Here is a 21101-nt window from a genome sequence, read left to right as displayed (position 1 = left end):
TGCAGGCAGCTGCCGCGGGCCGCGATGACCACCCGGTCCTTCCTGCCACGCCGCCGGCCCGGCTGAGCCCGCGGCCCCCGCCCGGCCCCGCTCTTGGCCCCGCCGGGAGAGGTGAGTGCGACCGCACCGTCGGCGTCGCCTCGGGGGAAGAAGCAGGGAGAGAGAGACACCGGGAGCACAGCCGCAGGCGGTGGCAGAGCGCGGCGGCGGTGGCCAACCGCGGCCCGAGGGGACGGGCGGGGAGCGATGGAGCCGGGGGTCGGTGGCAGCCGCGCGGAGGGTGAGGTGGTTCCGCGGGTTCCCCCCTCCGCCCCGCGGAGGCTCCGAGCCTGGCGGGCCGGTACCCCGGACGGGGATGCAGGTGCACGGTCAGAGGGACGGAGCCGCGGGGAGCGAAGCGGGTGGCTGGGCGAGGCGCGGCGGCAGGTGCCCGGTACCGGGGCCTGGCGGAGGGCTGGGGGGGTCCCGTTCTCGGCCCCGGCGCGGCCCCCCCCCGCCCACTGACATAACGTCTGCGCGGGGCCGTGTTTGCCTTGGCAGCCCCGGAGCGGCGGTGGCTCCTCACACTTTCCGCTAGCGCCGGGCAGTGGCCGCGCTCGGAGCCAGGCGCGGGGGGGCCGGGGTGAGCCGAGGTGAGCCCCGGGGCCGCCGCTGCCTCTCTGAGCCGGCAGCGGCCAAACAGGTTGCGCGGGGTCCGCGCCCAGGCACCTGCGGAGGAGCCACCCCGCTGGGGGCCGCCGCGCCCCGCTCCAGCGCCGCCGAGAACGGGGGCTGCTCCCTGCGCCGCGCCCCTCCGCGCCCCCGCCTGCCCGGCGCCCGGCTCCCCGCGGTGCCACGTTCTCCGCGTCCGGCTCTCCATCCTCCCGTGCCCGGCACTCCAGTATCCCGGTGTCCGCTCCTCGGTGCCCGGTTCCCCGAGCCCGGCTCTGCACCCCTAGTACCTCACCCTACGCACGGTTTGCCGTGCCCGGCACTCGAAACTCTCCCTTGGCGCACACTTCTCGGTTCTTACCCCCCCCGTGCCCGGTTCCCCGCCCCCCGTGTCCGCGGGGCGGAGCGGGCAGTGCCGTGCCGGCCCCGGGACTCGGCGGCCGCAGCGGGCGGGGCGCGCTCGGCGCCTGGCACCGCGCTCGGCGCCGCTGGGAGCCGCAGCGGGGCCGTCCCGTGCTCTCCTGCCCCGGCCGGGGGCCGACCCCCGCCCGATCCCGTTAACGGCCTCTGACTCAGCCGCCCCCCACCCGCGCACCCCGCTCCCGGGGGCCCGCAAGACCCCCGCCCTCCCGAGGGGGGTGGGGCGGGGCTGATGGGCGGGGCAGCCCACCAATCGGACGCGTGACCGCCGGCGCGCTGCCCAATGAGGAGGCGGGGGCGGGCGCTTCCTGGAGCCCCGGCGGCGGCGGCGGCGGCGGCGGCGGCAGTGGCAGTGGCCGGGGGGCGGGCGGGGCGCGGCGGCGGCAGGTGAAGGCGGAGGCGGGGCCGTGGCTCCGGGACCGGTCTGTGGCTCGGGCGGGGTGCGCAGGTGAGCGGCAGTGGGTGGGAGCGGACAGAGCCACCGGCGGGGGTTGCGCGGAGGTACCGACCCACCGGCAGCGGGATCGGGACGGGAACCGGTGCGGCGACCGCTTTTGCCGCCCGGTTGCGGTGAGTCGCGCTGATTCGGGATGCTGCGGGCAGCGGGTGGGCACGGTTGGCACGCGATCACTGCGCGGCCCCTCTGTCCCCGCCCGCCGCCGGAGCCGGTGGACACGTCGCCCGTGGCGCGGGGGGTGTCACTCGTGGGCTGTTCCCGGTCCCTGCGCACGGGGCTGCGGGAAATCTGTGACATCGGCAGGTCCCCGCTGCGTGCCGGGGCGGCTGCCAAGGCTCCGCTGTGGTCCCGGTGCGGTGCTGCTCCATCCAGCCAGGGTCCCCCGCAGGTCTCTCACGGGTGACTGGGTGCTGCCGCCCCCCCTTCCTAACCTGGTGAGCAGCTTGGCGGCACGCCTGGCGCACCGGCTGGGGACGGCACCGTTGCGGGAGGAAGGCAACTCAGGGAGCCCCTTCTGCAGCCACAGTATTGGTGGAGTTGGAAGGTATCCCAGTGTCCCAGCACGCTGTGCCACGCTGGTGAGCCCCGGCCCTGGCACACCGGCGGCAGCCGCGGGTGCCTCTGCTCGGCTGTGCAGTGGTCCCCCGGGATCGGTGTCATGGTAGCACCTGCCAAGCACAGGTGGACTCTGCCCCGTGCGCCCAGCCCTGCCGTACCTGTCCTCGTCCCCCTGGCTGGCTGCCCCCGGCCGCTGTTTGCCCGGGGCGGGGTGCGGTATTTACCCTCCCGCCGGAGCAGATCCACGTCTTGGGCCACAGCCGCCCTCGATCCGTGGCTGCGTTCACTTGGCGAGGGGACGCGGTGCCAGTTTTGTCGTGGGGTGAGTCGCACCGTGCCTCGGTTTCCCCCGCCACAGCCGGGCTGGCAGGAGCGGGGTCAGCCCGGCATCCCTGGCACTGCCGGGGGCCCGCGGCAGCTGCGGCCGCTCAAGGCTTCGGTGACGATGCTGGTGCTGGGAGGGACGGACTGAGCTCGGGAACTTGAAGCGGGCGCATGGAGAAGGGGAAACTCCGGCGCAGCAGAGGCAGTGGTGCCGCAGGGCTAGGAGCGTCTGTGCCGGGGATGGGCGCGGAGGTGAGCGCAGGGAGGTGGCAGCTGTGTGTCGGGGGGGGGCATATCCGTGTCGTCTCCTGGGGACCCTCCCAGACCCCCCCGCCTGGGCGCAGGCTGCCCCGGCGCTGCGGTGCCGAGCCCGGGGCTGTGGCAGCGCGGCTCTGCCAGCTGCTGCCGTGCACCCTCAGTGCACACGTGGCACGAACGCGACAGGCCCGAGCACACGGGGGCGGGAGGGGCACGGCGGGGCCAGCGCAGCCCCTGCTGCACCCCAGCCCCCGAGGGGGCGGCTGCTGCCCCGTGCGTGAAGCAGGAACTTCTCCTTCAGGGCAGGCAGCGGATGATGAAACCAGGGAGAAATCTCTCCTGGCAGCCTGTGGGCTGCTGGCGGGAGCCCCCGGGAGCCTGCGCTCCCCCTGCGCCACCACCACCGCCTTCCCATGGTAACTCCACGGCGGGAGCAGGCAGGGTGCCGGTGGGAGCGGCCGCCCCGTCTGGAGGATTGGCGCCCGCCTGGCTCCCCGTGGCAGCACTGGCGTCCCTGACATGCCCCGAGAGCTGCATGTCCACACCCCAGCGAAGCCCCAGGGCGGTCAGAGGACCTGGTGAGGGGCTGGGCTGTGAGACCCGTCAAACTCGCTTCGTGCCAGGAAGATGGCGCTTGGGTAGCCATGCAGGCAGGGGAGGTGGTGGTGCCGGGGCTGTGGCCGGTGACCTTCAGCGCACCCGGGCACGCTGCGTGCCAGGGCCGGGGAGGTCAGTTGACGTGCAGGACGGTGCAGTGGGAGCCGTGGTGCCCGGGTGACTTGTATCCCCAGAGCTTCTGGCATGACTTGATGGAGCCCTGGGCAGGCAGGGGGACCAGCCCGGGTGAGGGAAAATGAAAGCAGGTGATGCGGAAGGAGAAGTAGGTCAGGCGAGCTCTGGCCTCTCCCGGCAGCCTCGGTTGCACTGCGTGCTCCACGCTGCCCAGCTGTCTCTGTCATGTCCCCAGGCCCCGTGGGCAGCAGCTGGAGTGAGGAGTGGGTAAGGGGGTCCTGCTGCCAGGCTCTGGGTCCCGGGCAAGGTGGGTGCCAGGCACTGCCTACACTGAGCACCAGCAGGATGGAGAGTGTGGCTGTGCTGGCTGACATTCGTCAGGTACAGCGACACCCCAGCAGTTTTGCTTTGATTCCCCTCCCCTGGGCAACCATCAGGGCGCGGGGCTTGGAGCCGTAGCAAGGGTGGACAGGAGAATTGTCAGCCTCACTGCAGGGCCAAGGAAGAGAAGGACAGGGACCCTTGTGCCCCGCTCGCGTGGTGCGGACATCACGGTGGGCCTGGGGACAGCCCGTGTCCCACCGAGGGGCTCCACAGAGGCTGCCCGTGCCTGCTGCATGTGGAGCCATGGGCATTGCCCTCCCCTTGCTGCAGGGCTGGCTGGGGTCTCCTCGGTGGCTCTCTGTGGGTTGGAGTGGCTGTGGCGGGCACGGCCTGGCTGTCAGTGCTGTGTGGGCTCAGGGGGGGCCGGGGGGGGGGATTAGAATCGCCTGCCCCCCTTCCCTCCCCGGGATCAGCCGTGGGCAGCGGGGAGCTGGCAGCAGGCAGCTGCCGTGGGGGCGGAAGCCGGGCTATTTTGGAGGGTGTGGAGGGGGGGCTGTGGGCTGGCACTGTCCTTGCCAGGTGACCCCACCAGGACCAGCACCACCCTGGTGCCAGGATGGAGCGCTGGGGGCCAGCCTGTGCCACTGGTGATGCTCAGCCCCCGAGGTGCTGTGAGGACATGAACCCTGCATATTGAGTAGGAGGTGCCACCAGCTGGGGGGGCCCCTTGGGGCTGTGCAGCGCAGTGGGACCCAGGGGGTCTGGCTGCCCTCCAAGGGGTTCCCGTGACTGTGCTGCAGGCCAGCAACTCCAGAGCCAGCTCACCCTGGGGCCAGCGAGCCGGCCCAGTTGTAGGTGAGCCTGCCTGTCCCAGGCTGGTGGCTGGCAGAGCACTTCCTCCCTCCCTCCCTCCCTCCCTCCCTTCCTTCCTTCCTTCCTTCCTTCCTTCCTTCCTTCCTTCCTTCCTTCCTTCCTTCCTTCCTTCCTTCCTTCCTTCCTTCCTTCCTTCCTTCCTTCCTTCCTTCCTTCCTTCCTTCTCTCCTTCCTTCCTTCCTTCCTTCCTTCCTTCCTTCCTTCCTTCCTTCCTTCCTTCCTTCCTTCCTTCCTTCCTTCCTTCCTTCTCTCCTTCCTTCCTTCCTTCCTCCCTTCCTTCCTCCCTCCCTCCCTTCCTTCCTTCTCTCCTTCCTTCCTTCCTTCCTTCTCTCCTTCCCTCCCCTTGCATGTTTCTGCCTGTGCCTCAGCCATCTCCTTGGCATATTGGGAAGGCCAGAGGTGACACACAGAGGCCACATGCCCTTGGCCACATCTGTCCTTGGCAAGCATGTGGCCATGGCACGCCATGCCCTGGCAGGTCAGGGTGCTGCTGTGTGTCAGGATGTGATGCAGGAGGTGGGGTTCCCCATCCTGCCATTGGAAGAGGAACTGGGATGAGGCCATGGTCCCCTCGCTGGTGACACTGGTCAGGGTGCCAAGGCCAAGGTGGAGCTTGGGGATGGATGGATGGATTAATGGAGGTCAGCCCATCTCCTCCAAAGGCCAGCACCTCCCCACCTGGCCCCCCCTAGGTAGGCAGCCCGATGCCCCCCAGCCAGGGCGAGCAGCAGTTTGTGGCCAGCGCCTGGGTGGTTGCAACACCCCCCCCAGGTTGGGGGGGCCACGGTGACTCACCCCATCCTGGCCACCAGTAGGAACCCTGACTCAGGGCTGCGTGCCCATGCCGTGCCATGCCCCTCCCTGCCCGCCTCGCCCACCTTATCTCCCGCCCTTAGCACCTGGCACACCTGGGCCAGGGGGGACTGGCGCCATTCCCCTCCTTTATGGGGAACAAAGGGCAGGGGAAGGGTTGGCAGCAGGTGCCACAGCCCTCCTCCTCCCCTCCTGTCCTCCCTCCCTCCCTCTCATGGACGCTGTCCAGGGCTGTGCCCTGTTTTGTGCCCCCCACTGGGGCTGTGGCAGAGCGCTGGGCAGTGCTGCCCACACCCCTGTGCAGGCTGCCTGCTCTCCGGGCGCTGGGCGACCCGTGCCACCACCAGCTGGCTCCTGCCCAGCACCACAGTGACGGGAGAGGTGGGACACCACGGAGGGCACGCTGGCGATGTCTCCACTGCCTGCCCAGGGGCTCTTGCACAACCCAGCTCCTTCTGTCAGCGTTGCCGGGCCCGAGCCCTTTGCTGTCCGCCTCTGTGGGGCTCTTCCCCTTTCTGCCAGGCAGCCCCAGTGCTGGAGCCTGCCGGGCCGTGCCAGGGTGCCGCAGTGCAGGTGCCCCTGACCGGTCTGGCGTGGGTTGCCTGGGCGGGTGCTGGTGCTGGTGCCGGGGTGTGGGGCGCGCTCTCCGGGCTGCTAATTGCTGTTTAGCTGGGGACACGGAGCGTGTAATTACGGGGGCATTGCGTGAATGTGCAGCCCGGCCGGGGAGCCCACGAGTGCCCCTGCCCAGGGAGCGGAGGGGGGATCGGGCAGCACAGTCCAGCCGGGCCGCCGCTGCTTCTTCCCACGTTCCCCGTGGGATCTCAGGAACCTGCTCCAAGGGGAGAGAGCAGGACGGGAATCCATAGGACCGGGGGGTGGCTCCAGGGCTGGCCGGGCAGGCTGCAGCATGCTGCACCAAGCCCTGCCCTGCTGCCGCCGAGCACAGGCGCCCTCGCAGCCCGGCTGGGCTGGCCATGGCCAGTGGCGAGCACCCAGCGCCCTGCCTTGGGGCAGACGAGAAGGTGAGAGCCTGTGATGCCGCGGCACGGGGCGGGGGGGCAGGGGCAGACGGCTCGGAGACGATGTTAGTGGCGGGGAAGGCATACTTATGGCACGGGTGCCTGTCCTGGCAGTGCTGCTGGGAATTTTCTCCCGTGGGAGTGGGCCAGGGGATGCCCCCTGCCCGGTTCCGGCTCGGCGCCCCACGGCGCGGCACCGGCCGCAAAGAGTTAATGCCGTGTGTGTTCTGGGAAGCGGGGCTGGGAGGTGCGTGACCCGGGGTGTGGGCGTCGACTCCTTTTGAGGTGGGATCCTGAGCTCAAGTGCAGCGGGGAGCGGGGCCAAGTTCACACAGCACCCTGCCTTCCCCTCCCTGCCACTCGCGGGCCGCCAGCCGGGCCGCGACGCCGCGCTGAGCCACGCCAGGACACGGGGCAGGTGAGCCACACACCCACCCTGCCATCGCTGCTGCTGTGGCCGAGGAAGGTGCCAGGGTGGTGGGGACACGGTGTGGCACTGGGCACGGGAGGTCCGGGCCGGCTCCTTCAGCACCAGCAGGCTGCGGGACTTTGGTGTTGCCTGAGCCCCACACCACCTTTACCGCCGATGGGATGGGGTGGGATGGGACGAGTGGCGAGATCTGGGTCACTTTGGTTTGGCAGAGCAGGGCCCACACCCTACGGTGGCGATGCCAGGCAGCTGGATGTGGCAGTGGGGTAGATTCTGGCAGCAGGAGGCGGCCGGGATGCCAGCAGAGTGCCAGCGGGCTGGGTGGGCGGCACGGGGACTTTGCTTCTTGTCCCTGCCACGGACGCCAGGAGCGGCTCGGGCAACACCACCAGTCCTGCTGAGCCGTAGCAGGGATGCCCTGTGCCCAGGCTGTGTGGCAGCTGTCGTGGCGGGCTGGCACTGGCCCCAGGTGCAGTGCTGGCTGGGCACTGAGGCCGCCCTGGGCCACGGCGCTCAAGCCCCTCTCAGTGCTGATGGCCAATGTCCCCTGGGTGAGCTGGCCAGGCTCAGGGGGCCTGAGCAGTGCCATGGGGCTCACTCTCAGAGTTATGGGGTGGGGGACTGTTTATCCTCTTTCATCTCCAAACCATTTCCTTTTGTCTCTACTCGTTCTTTTCTTCTTTCAAAGAGCAGTGCTGCTCTCTCCCCACTTCCTCCAGCAACGGGACCCTCGGCATGTGCTTGCCACAGGGTCACCAGCTGAGCCTGACCCCGGCCACCACCTTCCCTGCTGGGCGGCCAGAGGGGCTGCAGAGCCCCTGCCCTGCAGCCACACCACTCTCCACGCTGTGGCCATCGGCACCAGGGCCACTGCTGCTCCCAGGTGGCTTCAGGCAGCAGCAGGGTGGGAGGGCTTGCACAGCCTGGACTTCTGGGTCCACATCCTAGATCCCAAAGGGTTGAGGGGCCCCACGGGGTGAGGGGCCAGGGCGACTCTGCGCTGCGCTCCCCTTCCGGGGTGACTCATTCTCCCCATGGGGCTGTGAAGTCCCTCGACAGCATTTGTGACTCTTGTGACCAAAAGCAGCAGCCCGGGGTGGGGACTGTGCTCCCTGGGACCTCTGCTCTCCTTCCCCATGTGGGAGCAGGTCAGGAGAACCCCCCTAGACGCCCCTTTGCACCTCACGCCTCCCTCCTCCCCAAGCCAGGCCCAGTGCTCAGCGCAGGCTGGCACTGTGCCCTCACCCTGGGTGCCATCCCTGCTTGGTGGCATGGCACACAGCCTGTCCCCATGCGGGAGGGGTGCTGCAGGGGCCCCACTGCACTGCCCGTGGCCCTGCCTGGGTGGCTGGACCCCTGGGACCGGACCCCCGGGACGGAGGGAGCTGGCGGATGGGTGGAGCCTGGCCATGGTTGTCCCAGGCAGCCTGGGCTGGCACAGGGATGTCAGGGTGACCCGGGCAGACATTGTTCCTGCTGCCACCCGCCCTGCATGGGAGCCAGCTCAGCACGGGGAGCAACTCTCCCTTTCCTCGGTCCCGTTCGGCTGCTTCAGCCGAAATGTGCCCAGCCACAGCGCTGAGGCAACCGAGAAAGCTCTGGCGTGGCGAGGCCATGGGCATCACCACCTGCGTCCTCCCGGCCATCGTCTCCAGCAGCAGCCAGGGAATGCTGGGGGCCCGGGGGCGGCTCCAGTCCCCTCACACCTCATCCTCTGCCATTTCCTTATCACTGCGGTGATCTCCTCGACGGCGGCACCCGCTCAGCATGTGACTTCTTCGCTCCAGTGAGGAGGATGTGCGGGGAGGGGGGTGGGGGTGTCAGCAAAGGAGCCGTAAGGGGTGGTTTGGTGCGATGGAAAATCCCCCTCCTGTCACCGCCACCTCGCCCCCACCCTGCCCCAGCCCTGCAGCTATGTCTGGTGGCACCGAGTGCCGTGGCTGCTCGCAGGGGTCCCAGCTGCCTCGCCAGACCTATGCTGGCGGTTTCTGTGACACTGGCAGCACCGAGGCTGTGTCCATCTGCACTGGGACGTGGTGAGGCCGGTGCCCGTCCCTCAGAGCACCCTGCCGGCTGCTGGGATGTGGCGGGGTCTCAGCTGCTGCCCTGTGCCCACAGGCACGTGCCAGTGGGTGCCATCAGCCTCGCGAGTGCTCTGTGCCCGGGTGTCTTGTGGGGCTGGAGGAGCCGTGGGGACCAGGGCAGAAGGGAGGCTGTGCTGGTGCCATCACTGCAGGACGCAGTGCCACCCTATGCTGTGACAATTGCCTGTGACATCCTGGGGGTCCGTGGGGCTCTGTCCCACCCTTGGCAGGTGCCCCATCCCTGTCATCCCTCTCCAGCTGCCCAAGCTGTGGCATAGGGTACTTGCCCCCCCTGCTTAATCCTGCCCCTGCAGCTAATCCTGCCTAATCCCACTGGGGGCTGTCACTGCCTGTTGGCTCCCAGGGCCGTGATGGTTTAATCACCCCTAATCCGATCACCCCCACCTCGGCAGGCAGAGGGGACCTCAACCACCGCTGGGATGGGCTCCTGCCAGGGAGGGGGGCTTGGCCATGGGCGCTGGCGCCAGCATCCCGGGCGGTCGGCACTGCCTGGCTCCCGGTTTCAGGGGCGGCTGCCGCCTGCCCTGCCGGTCGGGCCTGCTCGGCAGCGGCTGGGGCGGCTCCGCAGCCGGTTGCTCCGGGGCCGTTCCCAGCTGCCTGCCTGCCGAGGCAGCCCCAGCTGGCAGCCGCCCAAGCGCAGGGAGCGGCCGGCTTGGGGATGGGCCCCTGTGCCGGGGGCCGTCGCCCGCGCCGCCCCTCCATGGGCAAGAGGGGGCACGTCCCCCACGCCCGCCTGCCGACGGCGCAGTGTGGTTTGGCACGGCCCGGTGGGTTCGGGGTGGAGGGGCCTGGCACGGCTCAGCGTTGCCGGGCACGGCTTGGCGATGGCCAGTGCCACATGCCGCTGTCCACCGTGGCTCGGCTCGGCACGGCGCGACTCCGGCATCCCAGAGGTGGTACCTGCCTCTGCCTCCCCCAGGCTGCAGCTGCTGGACTCCCATTCCACTGTCACCCAGCAGTGCCAGTGTCACCCAGCGGCCTGGCTGGCTGCAAGGGCCATAGCTGGGCATGGTGTCACAGGGCAGGTTGCAGCCTCGGAGCTGCCACTGCTGCCTGCACCCCGCCTGCAGGTTGTGAGGGTCACGGGCTCCCCCTTCCCACCTGTGCTGGCCCCACACGTGGGTCCCTGGTGGTGCACCATGGGGACCGCAGCGGGAGCGTGAGCAGTGCTGGGTTTCGGGCTGAGGCCAAGCTCTGCCAGCTGCAGCGTGGGAAAGGCCTGACTGGCGCAGGCTGGGCTTGGCTGGGCGAGGAGTGGCCCCGGGCTGGGGCACAGGGGGAGGGAGGGGGCCCAGTCCCGACCAGGAGCGGGGGCAGGAACCGGTGGCACAGGTGCTGATCCTAATCTGCCGTGGCAGGAAGTGTGGCCCCTGTTCCCAGCCCAGCTGGGCTCCACAGGGCGGCCCCCGGCCCTCGGGGTGCTCTTCCCAGCCTTCGCCCGCCCACCCGTGCCCGCTGCCAGTGAGGCCCGTGTTCCCAGGACGGGGTTGCTGGGAGCCGGGGGCTGCGCCTGGCCGTGGCGGTGGGCTGGGGGGATTGTGGGTGGGCTGGCACAGGAAGTGCTGCACCTCGCTGCTGTTCAAAGGCACCACGCTGAGATTTCTCCCTTTGCTGTGGCGGCGCAGGCGGCCGGGTGCTGGTGGTAGCGGAGGAAGCGTGGAGGCCTGTGGTGGGGGGCCTGCGCCCGCCAACCCTTACATGGCATGGAGGGAGCTGAGCGCAGACCGTGGGCCCCGAGCCTGCCCCACTTCAGTGTCCCACTGAAACCCCAGTGCCACCCAGCGTGTGCGGGGAGCGTTCCTTGCGCCCCGGCTTCACGACAGCGATGCTCCGGCCGCAGCGTCTCTTCCAAGCGCTCTCTCCCGGCTTGTTCCTCTGTCATTCAAGCAGCATCCTATTCTTCCTGCAGGTGAGGACCATGGCCAGCCCAGAGGACGACCTCATCGGCATCCCCTTCCCTGAGCACAGCAGCGAGCTGCTGAGCTGCCTGAACGAGCAGCGGCAGCTGGGGCTGCTCTGCGACGTCACCATCAAGACGCAGGGGCTGGAGTACCGCACCCACCGTGCCGTCCTGGCCGCCTCCAGCCGCTATTTCAAGAAGCTCTTCGCAGGGCCGGGGCCGGGGCAGGAGGTCTGTGAGCTGGACTTTGTGGGGCCGGAGGCACTGGGCGCGCTGCTGGAGTTCGCTTACACAGCCACGCTGACCATCAGCAGCGCCAACATGGGCGAGGTGCTGCGTGCTGCCCGGCTGCTGGAGATCCCCTGTGTCATCGCTGCCTGCGTGGAGATCCTGCAGGGCAGCGGGCTGGAGGCGCCCGGCCCCGATGACGGCGACTGCGAACGCGCCCGCCGCTACCTGGAGGCCTTCTCCAGCCTCCCCGAGGGCGAGGTGCCTGCCCCGCCACCCCCCCGCCCCACGCCCCGCCGCAGCAAGAAGACCCGCAAGTTCCTGCAAGCCCGCGGTGCCCAGCTCAACAACCACGCCGAGGAGCCGCCCGCCGAGGCCGAGGGCTCCGGCAGCCCCCCGCCGCCCTCCCAGCTGCCCTCGCCCCCTCTGCCTGAGGGGCTGCCCCTGCCCTACGACAGCTTTGAGCTGCCTGAGGAGGAGGAGCTGCCCCCACACCCCTTCCCCTTCCCCTACCAGCCCCCCTTGTCCCCCGAGGAGGCAGCTTCTGACGATGAGGCCATCGACCCCGACTTGATGGCGTACCTGAGCTCGCTGCACCACGAGTCACTGGCGCCTGGGCTGGATAGCCCCGACAAGCTGGTGCGCAAGCGCCGCTCGCAGATGCCCCAGGAGTGCCCCGTCTGCCACAAGGTCATCCACGGCGCCGGCAAGCTGCCTCGCCACATGCGCACGCACACGGGCGAGAAGCCCTTTGCCTGCCAGGTCTGCGGCGTCCGATTCACACGGTGAGTGCTGCTGGACGGGCCCTCCCCGCCTGATGTGTACCAAATGACATCCATCCCCTATGGCACCCGCCCCGTGCCAGTCCTGGCGGGGCCTGGCCGCGGGCCTGGCATGGTTCGTGGGGTTTTCTGCATCCCCTGGGTGCTGCCGGACCAAACTGATGGCACACTGCACAGCACCCCTCTGCCAGTCAGCGCGGTGCACATTCAGAGGGTCTTCTGCACCCCGTGAGTGCTCTGGACGAACACAGGGTACCCGATGGCATCCTCCATGGCACCCCCTGCAAGTTCTGTTGTGGTGCAGTGGGTTTATGGGGCCTTCTGCGCCTCATGAGTGCTGCTGGACTGACCTAAGGTGCCCAGCAGCATCCCTGGTGGTGTCCCTCTGCCATAGCTGCTGGTGAAGTCAGGTCACTGGGGTGTTCTGCGCTCTGTGAGTGCTGCCAGATCACCCCAGGCCTGATGGCGCCCATAACGCCTCATCTGTCACAGTTGTGGCGCAGTCCAGGGGGGTCTTCCACACTATTTAAGCACTGCCAGAGCAGCCCGGGGGTAGCCAGCAGCATCCCCCCTGCCAGCAGCCAGCTGCATCTCTGCCATGCAGCCGTACAATGGCCCCGTGCCCCGCCGAGCACCCGGAGCCCTGTGCCCCGCAGAGCGTCCCCGTTCTCGGGCTTCCAGCACCATTGCCCTCCCCCCAGCTGGCCGGATGGCACGTTGGCTACTCAATGCCAATATCTCCCCGTGTGTGTCCCACCTCCAGGAACGACAAACTGAAGATCCACATGCGGAAGCACACAGGTGAGCGGCCCTACTCCTGCCAGCACTGCAGCGCCCGCTTCCTGCACAGCTACGACCTGAAGAACCACATGCACCTGCACACAGGCGCCCGGCCCTACGAGTGCTACCTCTGCCACAAGGCCTTCGCCAAGGACGACCACCTCCAGCGGCACCTGAAGGGCCAGAACTGCCTGGAGGTGCGGACCCGCCGCCGCCGCCGCGACGAGCCGCCGCCGCCGCCCGCGGGGCCCCCGGGCCTCGACCTCTCCAACGGGCGGCTGGAGGGGCTGCGCCTCTCCATTGCCCGCTACTGGGCTCCAGGGCAGCCCGAGGAGGAGGAAGAGGAGCCGGAGGGCGAGGAAGGGCCGCAGCCAGATGGCACCGTGCCGGTGGAGACGGCATAGGGCCGATGCGACGGCAGGTGCCGTGCCGTGCCGTTCCGTGCCGAGCTGTGCCGTGCCCACTGGGGTTTCTGTTCCTGTTTTTCCCGTCACGGTTCATTCCTGGTTATGCAAAGGGGGAAACTCCCCTCGGCCGATTTGCACAAGGGGGTGGGGGGCCCCTACCACCCCCCACCGTGCCCGGGCCCACCTGGTCATGCCCAGGCGGGTGATGGGGGGATCGGGACTTGAATGTCCCCCCACCAAACCCCTCGTGGATGCCAGGACTGGGCAGGGCACCCATGGACCAAGGCCCCCCCCCCCAGGTGGGGAGAGCCCCCCCAATCCTCTCCAGTGGGGGGGGGGCACTGCCCTACGCTGTGCATAGCTTGTCCCCACCTCCCCACTCCAAGCAGCCCCCCCGGCGAGCCCCCCTCGCCCCTGCACTCCTGGCTGCTTTCTCTTGGTTGCACTATTCGGGTGAGCCCACCCGGGTGCGGGGCAGCCCCGGCCCCCCCCGGACCCTTTCCCCTTCCGAAATCCCCCGGCCCTGTGGGACCCCCCCCCCTTCCCTGGGGTGGCCGGGCCCCCACGGTCACCCCTCTGTCCTTTGCACATGCCCCCCGCAGGGCGCAGCCTCCCCGGGGGTGGAGGGGACCGGCACTATTTGTCTACAAAAAAAAAAAGAGTTTTATCTATATTTAAAAAGATGATGTAATATATTCCCCCCCACAGCCCCTCCGCTGCCAACCACCAGCGCTGCCCGGCCTCCTCGTCTGCCAGGGGGTGCCGGCAGGGGTGATGGGGCCGGGGGGGCTCTGCTCCCGTCATGGCTTTAAAGTGCCTTATGGTGAACTTGAACCTTTTCGGCTACTTGAACCTCTCTGGTGTCAGGAACCAAACAAACCATGGGCGGGCGGTCCCCGCCCCGCCGGGCCGCCTCTGCCTGTCTGTATGTCTGTGTTTGTTTTTGTTTTTTTGTTTTTTTTTTGTTTTGTTTTTTTTTTTAAACGAAGGCTGCTTGGTAATAAACGGAGAAGCAGGGACTTCCCCCGCGTCCAGCTGTCTGTCCATTCTGCATCCCCGCCCTGGAGCAGCTCTGGAGCACTGTGGGGCTGGGGACAGGGACATGGAGAGTCTGGGGCACTGTGGGGAGAGGGACACCGAGGGGGTGGGGGTCAGCATGGGGGCTGGGGGCACCACAGGGATGGGAATGGGGACACCATAAAGGCTGGGGACAGGGATGTGTAGGGGCTGGAGGCACAGTGGGCATGGAGATGGTGGCACCAAGGTGCTGGAGATGGGGCTGGGGGCATTGAGAGGCTGGGGTCACAGCAGGGATGGAGCCAGGGGCAGCCAGGAGCTGGGGTATCACAAGGTCAGGACCATCATGGGATGGTGGATGCCAATTCAGAGCACCAGGACTCAGGTGCCTTGAGGACCAGGTGATTTGTTCACCAGCCCTTCCCCACCCAGTGGCTCTCAGTTTCTGGTGGGGCTCCAGGCACATCCCAGCAGCTGGACCTGTGGTTTTGCTGCTCCATGGCACTGTCCTGCTCTCACTGAGCCCTTGCCCTCACTTTCACTGCTCTTGGCCTGCTGCTGGTAGCTGAAGTCTTGCTTCAGAGCAAGACTTGGGAGATTGAAGCACAGTGTTGGCATCCAGCATCCCCAGTGCTGGGGAGGACAGGGGGCATTGCCACCCCCCCAGCCAGCCCTCACCTGCAGGGCAGTCTGCTCCTGTTGACCCCACTGCTGCCCCCATCCCTCTCCTCACTCTTTTCCTCCTCCTCCAGCTGGGCTCACAGCTGGGCAGCCGTTCTGGAGGGCCCTTGATCATGTCCTTGATGCGCTGCAGCAGCCGCCGCCCTCGCTCCTGGCCCTGCAGCGCCGCTGTCTCCTCGTCACTGGAGTCCCTGCGGGGGCACAGAGGGCAGGGCTGAGCTGCAGCCCCCTCCCCACACCCGCTGCAGCCCCCCAGGCTCGGGCGGGCTCCCAGCACCCCTCTGCTCACAGCTCCTCGTCCCCAGAGTCCGGGTAGCTCAGGGGGGCCGTGCAGAGGGAGCAGGTGTTGTTCATAGTTCTGTAGCACTCACTGCAATACAGCCCTGCGGAAAACGGGGCTGTCAGAGAGGAATGGGGAATTTTCAGGGGAGGGGGTCCTCAGGCTGTCTGGCACGAGTAGCTCATTCCTTTCTTTAAATAAATATCCCACCTACATAGTTTCTGTTTTAACATTATATTATAACCTAAAACCATATTTGAGAAAATTAATACAGCATAACTTTCTAACATAACACATGTAACATTCATTCTAATATTTGTGAAAAGCCAACCCTAAAATACGCATTTTCCACGCCGTCTCCGGGGAGTGAGCCAAGCAGCGAGTCCTGAGCGCAGGAAGGACACCCTGGCCTTCTGTGCACCTGATTCGTGAGGGATTCAGCCCTGCTCCTTCTCCTGCACTCCTTCCTCGCTGCTTTACACATCCCCCACGGGCTTGGGCAGGCTGCTCGCGGGGCCGGAGCTGCTGGTTGTGCCGAGACACAGCTGCTGTGTCCGGCACGACCAGCAGCTGCTCTTCTGCAGAGCCTTCCTTTCCAGAGCCCGGCCCAGCACGGCCCAAACCAGCCAGGCCAAGCCAGGCCCAGCCAGGCCCAGCGCACCCCCCGCCACCACTGGGCAATGGGGCAGCGCAGGAAGCGCGGCCTGCACAGGAAGTGCGGCCTGCACAGGCGCGGATCCCTGCGTGCGCCGGGGCTTAGACTCCATTTCCCAGGGGGCACAGGGCCCACCGGAGGCGCGGATCGTGTGCGTCACTTCCGCCGCGGTGGCGCTGACGCGTCTTTGCGGCGGTGGCGGCGGGAGAGACGGTGAGGGGCGGCAGGCCCGGGGCAGCCGGAGGCCGCGGCCTCGGGGCGGAGCGGGGGGCGCTGAGAAGGGTCTGTAAGAGAGGATCGCTCGTGGGCTCTGAGGGGCCAGGAGGGACCGGCCGGTTCCTGGCGCTGCGTGGGTGAAACCGGGCGGTTCCCGGTTGAGAGGGGTCCTTGAGCCCCTCTGGGCCCCTGGGGCGGGCTGGGCAGGCGGGTCCGTGCCAGGCCCTGGAGGTTCAGCGAGGCCAAGGGCAGGTGCTGCACCTGCACCGGGGCAACCCGAAACACAAACACAGGCTGGGGGAGAACGGATGGAGAGCAGCCCTGGGAAGGATTTGGGGGCGTGGGTTGACAAGAAGCTCAGCATGCTGTGGCGACGTGCACTGGGAGCCCAGAAAGCCAACACTGTCCTGGGCTCATCCCCAGCAGCGTGGGCAGCGTGTGAGGGGGGATGCTGCCCCTCTGCTCTGCTGAGACCCTCCCCTGCAGAGCTGCCTCCAGCTCCGGGCTCCCCAGCACAGGGAGGACAAGGAGCTGCTGGGGTGAGTCCAGGGGAGGCCACAGAGATGCTCCAGGGGCTGCAGCCCCCCTGCTCTGGAGACAGCTGGGACAGCTGGGGGTGTTGAATCTGGAGAGGATTCCAGGGAGCCCCTTGCAGGGCCTACAGAGGTTCCAAGAGAGTTGGAGAGGGACTTTGGACAAGGGCCTGGAGTGACAAAACAAGGCTTCCCATTGCCCGAGGGCAGAGTTAGATGGGATATTGGGAAGAAATTGGTCCCTGTGAGGGAGGTGAGTTGCTGGCACAGGTTGTCCAAAGAAGCTGTGGCTGCCCCATCCCTGGAAGTGTCGAAGACCAGGTTGGATGGGGCTTGGAGCAACCTGGTCCAGTGGAAAGTGTCCCTGCCCATGGCAGGGGGGTGCAATTGCATGATCTTTACAGTCCTGTCCAACCCAAACTGCCCTGTGGCTGTGAAGGGCAGAGGCCCTGATATTGAAGGGGTTTTTGCATGTAAAAGCCCCATCACGTGTCCCCACTGGTCACATCTGTAGTGCTCCTGTTGTCTCCTTGTCCTCTCAGCAGGGTGGCTGCAGAGGCACCGTGTTTGGGTGAGTCAGACCACGTGGCCTGAAGCAGGGACTTGTGCAGGGGATCACAAAAGCCACTGGAGGGAGTTGGTGGTTCCTCAGTGGCTGGAAATAGGGAAGAGTAATGTTGGAAATGAGGAGCTCTGCTTGCTGAGAAGAGCTAATTCTGCTGTGTGAGACAGCGCTGGAAAGCTGTCAGGCTTTGCAAGGGCAATCAACCATCAGTTGCTAAAACTGATGAAATTGTTAATTACCAAAGCTTTTGCTCTGGAAGCTCCTAGAAGAGTGATCTGAAAGCTTTGCCCATCATTGAGATGTACGGGGCCAGGGCTTGGACTAGATGATCCTTTTGGGTCACTTATATCTCAGGACGTTCCATGATTCTGTAAAAAGGAGTGACACTGGCCAGGGCTTTGAAAGGGGAGAAGAACTTTCCTTCCATGGCTGCAGATCTGGGACGCTGCTGTGCCAGCTCTTACATCCTCACAGGGAAGTGTTCAGAGATTTCAAATGATCAGTGACATTCCATTCGTGTTTCCAGATGAAGCTCCCCCTTCTTGCCGTGTTTGCCCTGGTGTCTGTGGCTCGCTGCGAGGATGGTGCCAGGCTCCTGGCCTCCAAATCCCTGTTAAACAGATATGCAGTGGAGGGCAAGGACCTGACCTTGCAGTACAACATCTACAATGTCGGCTCCAGGTAAGCCCTGTCACCGTCACATTTTCTGGAAAAATCCCCTCGCCCAGGATTTCTTCTCCTGGGAAGCTGAGAAGCCTCAGAGAAAAATGAAAACACTCTTATCTCATCTGCTTCTCCTGTGGTTTGCTGCTTTGGAATGTGTTTGGAGATTGTTTATCCAATGATTGTTTCATGTGAATTGTTTTGACTTAAAGACCAATCACAGGCTGTGTCAGGACTCTGGAAGGAGCCACGAGTTTTCATTATTATCTTTTACCCTTCTGCCTGTGTCCTTTCTCTATTCTTTCCTATAGTTTAGTATGGCTTTCTTTTATATAAGAACAGATCATAAAATAATAAATTAGCCTTCTAAGAACACGGAGTCAGATTCTCAATCCCTCCTCTGTCCAGGGGACCCTGGAAATGCCACACTGCCCAGGCTTCAGTACTGACCACGGGCAAATGTTCTCTCCACAGGCAATTGTACAGGGTACAGGCAATTTCCGAGCTCTGGGATGTGCTGTTGCTTTTGCTGGCTCTAACTCTGAGCTTTCCAGCAAAATGCCTGAAGGATTGACCCTGAAATTTGCCTATTCCTTCCTCTTCCATTGTCCCTGCTCAAGCTGTCAGGCCAGCGTGGCATAGTCCCTGTGGTGTCCTGTGACACTCTGTCCCCCACGCATGCAGCTCCCTTTCTTGGCTTTGTGAGCTCTTTTTCACGTTTATTCTTTTCAATGAAAATTGCTTTTTTGCTGTCAGGACTTAACTAAGGACCTGTCAAAGATAAAACAGAACTTCCACCAGGCTGGTAAAAAGCTTCATTTACAGAATGAAAAGCTGATTGAACAAAATGCAGGACACTACTGAAGGGCTTTGAGATTTTGGTTTTTTAGATTTTTTTTAAGGTAGAACAATGCATACTGAGTGCAGTACTGCTAACAGAAGAATATACGGTGCTGTAATGTTGAATTGATAAAACATTAATGAGATCCTGTAATTTTATATATGGGATTATTTATATATATATTTATATTATTTATATATATTTATATTTATATATATGGTAATTATTTAGGCCAATGCGTATCCATGGGATGGTATCTGAAGTTCAGCAAACTGCCAAATCGTGTTGTGGAAAAAAAGGTGGTTTTCCTGTCCTTGTGGCTGTTTCTGTCAGCTTTGCCTTCCTCCCTCTGCAGTCTCCCTGTAAGGTACCTCAGCTCTCCTCCCCATCTTCTGCTGCTTTCACCTCTGAAAAATCAGTTCTTCCATTTGGTCAGGATGGAACTGTCAGTGCACTTTGCTGCAGAGCCTGTGAGCAGATGGCAAAGCTTAAGATTCCTGTCTCATCCCTCTTTGTTGTGTTCAGTGCTGCCCTAGATGTGGAGCTGTCGGATGATTCTTTCCCCCCGGAAGATTTTGGCATCGTCTCCGGCATGCTCAACGTCAAGTGGGACAGGATTGCTCCGTATCTTTTCATGTTTTGAAATGTCTCCCAACTCTCTTGGCCCTGAGCATCTTCATCCTATCTTCATTTCCTGTCCCTGAAATTCCTTCCAGAGCCCGGACAGGGTGCCAAATGCAACCCCCTGCTCTTCTGGATGGTGCAGTGTGAAAACAAAGTTCCTTGCAGACAGGACCAGGTCCCGGGGTAGCTCCTCTGCCTGTGGAGGAACAGCTGGGTCAGCCTTGGGTGGGCCTGGCTGTCTGTGACCACGAGCACTCACATCTGTCAGCAGCACTGACTCCTGCACCTGGCTCCTGGTTGCTCTTTCCCCTCTCCTCACTTTTTCTTCCTGGGATGAAATACAGCAGTGTTCCTTGACATCCAGCCCCCCAGAGCCAGCAACGTGTCCCACACCGTGGTTCTACGGCCTCTCAAGGCTGGGTACTTCAACTTCACCTCTGCCACCATCACGTACCTGGCACAGGAGGGTGCCCAGGTGGTGGTAAGTGCCTGATTTATGGGATCCCTGCAGTGCTCCCAGAGCTGCATGGTTGAGGTGATGCATGTCCGTGTTGTTCTCACCCTGCCCAGTTCTGGAGTGAGGAGGAAAGGTGGCAAAGCCTGTCTTTTCCCTGCCTTTTCCAGGTTGGCTTCACCAGTGCTCCTGGGCAGGGAGGAATCCTGGCTCAGCGTGACTTCGACAGGAGGTTCTCCCCTCACTTTGTGAGTACCTTTCAACTGACAGTGGAAAAGTGCACCACGGCAGCTGCAGCCCAGTGTGGTGGCTTCCTGCTTGCACGTGGTGTGTGTGGCTTGCCCTGCAGTCACCTGGAGTGCTCCAGAGGGAGCTGGAGTTAGTTCCTGTCAGTTCTCCAAGAGGACTAGCGCAGGAGCAGCTGAGTTTCCATCCCAGCTCCCTCTGTGAAGAAGCTGCACTGTGGCATTTGAGGCAGACAAGCTGAGAGTAGAATCTTAGAACCTCCTGGGCTGGAAGGGACCCAAAAGATTGTGGAGTCCAACTCCTGGCCCTGCAGAGGACAACCCAGGAATCCCAACCATGCACCTTCAGCCCTATCCAAACTCCTTGAGCTCTTGTCAAGCTCGGTGCTGTGATCGCTTTCCTGGGGAGCCTCTTGCAGTGCCTGGGAGACCATCCTCTGGGAGAAAAAGCCTTTTCTTAATATCCACCCTTAATGTTGGCTGTCCTGACACAGCTGCAGATGCTCCCTCGGGTCCTGTCGTGGTCACTGAGGGCAGAGGTCAGCACCTGCCCCTCTGCTTCCCCATGTGAGGAAGCTGTAGACAATGTGAGGTCTCCCCTCCCTCTCCTCCTCTGACCTCATTGCTTTAAGACTCCCCTGGCCTGGATTGTTTTGACTTTTCTCTTAATTTCTCCCTCTAGCTGGACTGGGCGGCGTTTGGCGTGATGACCCTGCCCTCCATCGGGATCCCCCTGCTGCTCTGGTACTCGAGCAAGAGGAAGTATGACACACCCAAGAGCAAAAAGAACTGAGCAGAGTCCAATGCCACAAGCAGCCCAGAGCTCGGGAAAGGACACCCCCAAACCCCCAAGAACAGTGGCTGGGTCGGGATGGCACTGTCCCCTGCGAGGTGCTGCCTGCGCTGTGCTTCAGCCCTCTGGGCCAAGGATCCAGTGGCTGCAGCAGCAGCAGCTGTGAGGTGTCCTCTGTGTTCTAATGGAGAAACAAGCAAACAGAAAAAAGAACAACCACAAGTCCCAAACTGCCTTGTCCAGCCCCTTTGGAGGCAGAACCCCTCTCTCCTCTGCGGCTGCAGCAATCTGAGCAGCGCAGGGTGTTAGTGCCCAGAGGGGCTCTGCCCCCTGTGCTGCCTCCAGCTCCCACCTGCCTGCTGCAGTTTTCTGCAGGGTGTTGTGAAAAACACGTTCAATCTCCTGTGAAAATGTAAAATGTTTAATAAATGACAATAGGAAATAAGGACCGTGTAGCAAAGGTTGATACC

The 21101-nt window shown here is 64.3% G+C and overlaps 2 protein-coding genes across 7 annotated transcripts; both read left to right on the top strand.

Moving 5' to 3' along the window:
• The first annotated feature begins 18 nt into the window (after positions 1-18).
• On the top strand, positions 19-14104 carry ZBTB7B (zinc finger and BTB domain containing 7B). Of its 5 annotated transcripts, none has more exons than XM_038161909.1 (3): positions 19-111; positions 10877-11880; positions 12641-14103. In XM_038161909.1, the coding sequence occupies exons 2-3, from the start codon at positions 10886-10888 to the stop codon at positions 13059-13061; spliced, it is 1416 nt and encodes a 471-aa protein (XP_038017837.1). In that variant the 5' UTR covers positions 19-111; positions 10877-10885; the 3' UTR covers positions 13062-14103. The 5 variants fall into 5 exon arrangements, with proteins under 5 accessions (XP_038017837.1, XP_038017838.1, XP_038017834.1 ...); XM_038161910.1 differs by lacking the exon at positions 19-111 and adding an exon at positions 1219-1458 and having other exon boundaries at positions 12641-14104; XM_038161906.1 differs by lacking the exon at positions 19-111 and adding an exon at positions 1384-1519 and having other exon boundaries at positions 12641-14101.
• A 1668-nt stretch (positions 14105-15772) lies between these two features.
• On the top strand, positions 15773-21079 carry LOC119711552 (translocon-associated protein subunit beta). Of its 2 annotated transcripts, none has more exons than XM_038161914.1 (6): positions 15773-15910; positions 17538-17692; positions 19041-19139; positions 19512-19620; positions 19764-19841; positions 20521-21079. In XM_038161914.1, exons 2-6 carry the CDS (start codon positions 17538-17540, stop codon positions 20629-20631), a joined length of 552 nt encoding a protein of 183 aa, XP_038017842.1. In that variant the 5' UTR covers positions 15773-15910; the 3' UTR covers positions 20632-21079. The 2 variants fall into 2 exon arrangements, with proteins under 2 accessions (XP_038017842.1, XP_038017845.1); XM_038161917.1 differs by lacking the exon at positions 15773-15910 and adding an exon at positions 15960-15979.
• Positions 21080-21101: the final 22 nt, after the last annotated feature.

Source organism: Motacilla alba, chromosome 25, assembly GCF_015832195.1.
Source record: "Motacilla alba alba isolate MOTALB_02 chromosome 25, Motacilla_alba_V1.0_pri, whole genome shotgun sequence".
NCBI classification, from domain to species: domain Eukaryota; kingdom Metazoa; phylum Chordata; class Aves; order Passeriformes; family Motacillidae; genus Motacilla; species Motacilla alba.
Note: the sequence above shows the minus strand (reverse complement) of the source record. Positions and strands in the feature narration are given on the sequence as shown.

Bases quoted from the DNA above. Each gene is read 5' to 3' on its own strand.
- ZBTB7B (XM_038161910.1), top strand. From the start codon at position 10,886: ATGGCCAGCCCAGAGGACGACCTCATCGGCATCCCCTTCCCTGAGCAC. The intron at 11,881-12,640 runs GTGAGTGCTGCT...TCCCACCTCCAG, and splicing joins TGCGGCGTCCGATTCACACG to GAACGACAAACTGAAGATCC.
- LOC119711552 (XM_038161914.1), top strand. From the start codon at position 17,538: ATGAAGCTCCCCCTTCTTGCCGTGTTTGCCCTGGTGTCTGTGGCTCGC. The intron at 19,140-19,511 runs GTATCTTTTCAT...CCAGCCCCCCAG, and splicing joins AAGTGGGACAGGATTGCTCC to AGCCAGCAACGTGTCCCACA. The intron at 19,621-19,763 runs GTAAGTGCCTGA...TGCCTTTTCCAG, and splicing joins AGGAGGGTGCCCAGGTGGTG to GTTGGCTTCACCAGTGCTCC.